This window comes from Debaryomyces fabryi, assembly GCF_001447935.2.
Source record: "Debaryomyces fabryi strain CBS 789 chromosome Unknown contig00329, whole genome shotgun sequence".
NCBI classification, from domain to species: domain Eukaryota; kingdom Fungi; phylum Ascomycota; class Pichiomycetes; order Serinales; family Debaryomycetaceae; genus Debaryomyces; species Debaryomyces fabryi.
In genome coordinates this window covers 1-3,267 of record NW_015385755.1, presented here as the reverse complement: position 1 = coordinate 3,267, position 3,267 = coordinate 1, and the positions used below count along the sequence as shown (strand labels likewise).

Here is a 3,267-nt window from a genome sequence, read left to right as displayed (position 1 = left end):
ATCCGGTTCTACTCCAGGCGCCGGATCTGGATCTGGTAGTGAATCTGGCTCCCCAGGTGGTGCTGGTGGAAATAATTCTCCATCAAAGACAGCTGATCTTGTGAACCAGATTGGTGATGGTCAAATTCAACAACAAGAAACTGGGTCTCCTAGCGGCCAACTTGCTGCTCAAAGTCAAACAGCTCCTGCTGGCTCTGCTGCCGCCGACAACACCGCTGCCAATGTGGCTAGTCAGGTTAATGACGGTCAAATTCAACAAACTGGTGCTGCTGATAGCAAGGCTGTCGATGAAGAAGGTACTGAAAATGGCGAAACTTGCCTTAAATCTGACTCATTGTCTGTTACCTTGAAGGATGGTGTTTTGAGAGATAGTAAGCAAAGAATCGGAGCAATTGTAGCTGGTCGTCAATTCCAATTCGATGGCCCACCACCACAAGCTGGCACAATCTATGCTGCTGGCTGGTCAATTGTCCCTAGTGACTATACCGATTCATCCTCTGGATCTAGTGAATCATCCAAGAGTAAGAGATCTGATGCTCCAGGAAAATTAGCTTTAGGAACCCAATCTACTTTTTACAAGTGTAACTCTGGTGATTTCTACAACTTATATGATCAAAGTATTGGCAGCCAATGTGAAGAAGTCGAAGTTATGGTTTTAAAAGCTTCTGAGTGTTAGAATCATGCAGTATATATTTCTTTCAGATTGATTTCTTCCGGTTATTTCGATTTTTCTAGGTCCTTTTGCATCTTTTATTTTATACCAATGTTTTTGTTATGATACCAATAAACAAAATAATATTTCATAGTATTGTAGTTTTCTTAACCTTTTAACTATATATATAATAGTCATGAACAGAATATGCTGATATTACTTTAATTCAACTATTGACTCATAGATGGTTCTATGGTCTAGCGGTATGACGTCTCTCTCACCCAGAGAAGGTCTCGAGTTCGATCCTCGATGGAATCATTTCTTTTTTTTTATTTTCCGGCCTCAATTTTTCTCTAAAGAAACGCTACTGAGTAAACATTGTTCTACTACTTGACATTATTAATTATTCTGTTTATTAAAAAAAGTCCTAACTATCTAATCCTCGTCATCACTGGTTATATTGTCATCGTCACTTTCTGATATATCTTCCTCAGGATGACTACCACTGTCTTCGTCATCATCTTCATCTTCATTACTAGGATTAACATCAGACCACTCTATATAATTCTTACCAATCAATACCTTACAGTTAGGTAATACTAGTGGATCGAAGGGAAAATATGCTTCTAAATCAAGAAACTCTTGCTTCTGTTTAAAATTACCAACCGCAGATGGAAGATTCTTGGTTCCGTTTGTTTGCAACATTCTTTCCCTTTTATTATGTTCAATGATCGAATAACAGTAACAAACATTAAGTTTGGTTGCAATCTTAGCAAAAATGTAGACAACAGTTTCATCACAAAATTTCAAAGGATTGAATTTTGCAATTATAACTCTCTGAAAAAATTTATCTAAGTCGCATTCCCATTCGGAGTCACTCGACGTGTCTGTCGAGCCAGGAACCTTATACAAAACTTTGTATCTGAAACAGAAGATGTACAAAAGCGCTTGAAATGCAGCGTAGAACAATTTAAATCTTTCCATACCACCACCCTGTTTATTATTTGTGCTTCTACCTTTGTTATCGTTATCGTAGTCTGTAATTTCACATTCTCTTTCAATTACGTATTTATTTAACCAACCGATAAGATAACTGACAACAAAGATGATTTGATGTCTTGATAAATTTTTGGCTCTGGCAATATATGATGACAAATATTGCATAGCTTTCAATCTCTTTTCTAAGATTTCAGTTGTATTGAATGCAACATCTATAAGTAAGACGAGAAACGAGTCAGCTAATTCCGGCTGATACTGGGAAATATGAAATAAAGTAAACTGTATCAGTTTAGTGAAATGCGTTGGTAATATATGCGTTTTAAATAATGATGTAATAGTGTTGAACAAATAAACCCCATTTCCGTTATTTAATTCATCCACTGTAAATGAATTTGATGTATTTGTCAATAATAAGTGTATAATAGAATCAAGCTTTCTCAGAAGCTTTCTGGTATTTACTGTTGACGTAACAGGGTCGATAATATATTCAAATTCACCTTCTGCTACCTCATCTTCATCATCACTGTTAATGTCAGAAGCATCATCTTCATTTGTATCCTCCTCGTCACTGTCGCTTTCAATGTCATCATCTTCACCATTAATTAATTCCTCAATCTCATCATCATCGAGATCATCCAACTCATTTTGTAATTCGACATCTAATTTAATACAACATTCAATGATTAATTGCCATATATCGTATTGTAATTCCAGACAATACGTCAATATTTTTATTAAATTACCAACATAATTCGTTAATTCCTCAGTACTTGAAGATAAATGATGCGGGAAGTTCTTCTGTAATGTTGCAGGAAGTGAATTAACACTTGTTGGAATGAACTTAATAATTTTGTTTAAAATGACGTGATGATTTGCGGATGGGTTCTCTTCAAGATTTATCGAAATAAACTCACTAACTAATTTAGTTGTTACTTCATGCAAATATTTAGGTAATGACGACACAAGCACAGACAAAAACTGCGAATATAAATCTATAAATGTATAATATGAGCCATCTGATTCCTTGGAAGGCTTCAATCCAAGCCAGTTATATTCAAGAATGGCAGATATTAAATTATTACATGAGCTATTATCCAATCTCGAAATATTTGATATCAACATCTTCAAAACAATGTTGAAATTAGAGATAGATATTGCTTGGTTGTGGGTTAATGGTAAACTTATCTTAGATGTTAAATTATCAACCGGTAAGGAATCATTCTAGACAAAATGTTAGTCAATCATTTTCATCTCCTCATTGTTACGATTCATAAATCAAAAATTCAAATACATACCCTATCTAATGATTCCAATGCTGACTTCACATACGTTTGGTACATCTTTTCAGAGAAGGCAGTATTATTATTTCTATCTATTGTGGCTTCATCTTCATTTTTCAGTTTTTTAGAAGCACTTCCTTCCTGACCATTAGGATTTGATAAAGATCGCTTCCTGGAAAGTGGATCATGTACGGACATTATCATTATCTATATATTCACCAATATATATTCACTATCCTCAAATATCCTAGAATCCGTCCTTTGAAATAGAATCTGTCTATTGAAATATGGGAGGGAAGAGGTCTGCAGTTTTTTATAGAGTATTAAAAAAAAAAA

General features: G+C 34.8%; 1 protein-coding gene across 1 annotated transcript; it reads right to left on the bottom strand.

Annotated features, from left to right (window-relative positions):
* Window positions 1-1,087: 1,087 nt before the first annotated feature.
* Window positions 1,088-3,129, bottom strand: RRN3 (rDNA-binding RNA polymerase I transcriptional factor; the record flags this gene model as incomplete). The annotated part of the gene is made up of 2 exons (XM_015614730.1): window positions 1,088-2,872; window positions 2,947-3,129. The coding sequence occupies 2 exons, from the start codon at window positions 3,127-3,129 to the stop codon at window positions 1,088-1,090; spliced, it is 1,968 nt and encodes a 655-aa protein (XP_015464442.1).
* Between the last annotated feature and the right edge of the window lie 138 nt (window positions 3,130-3,267).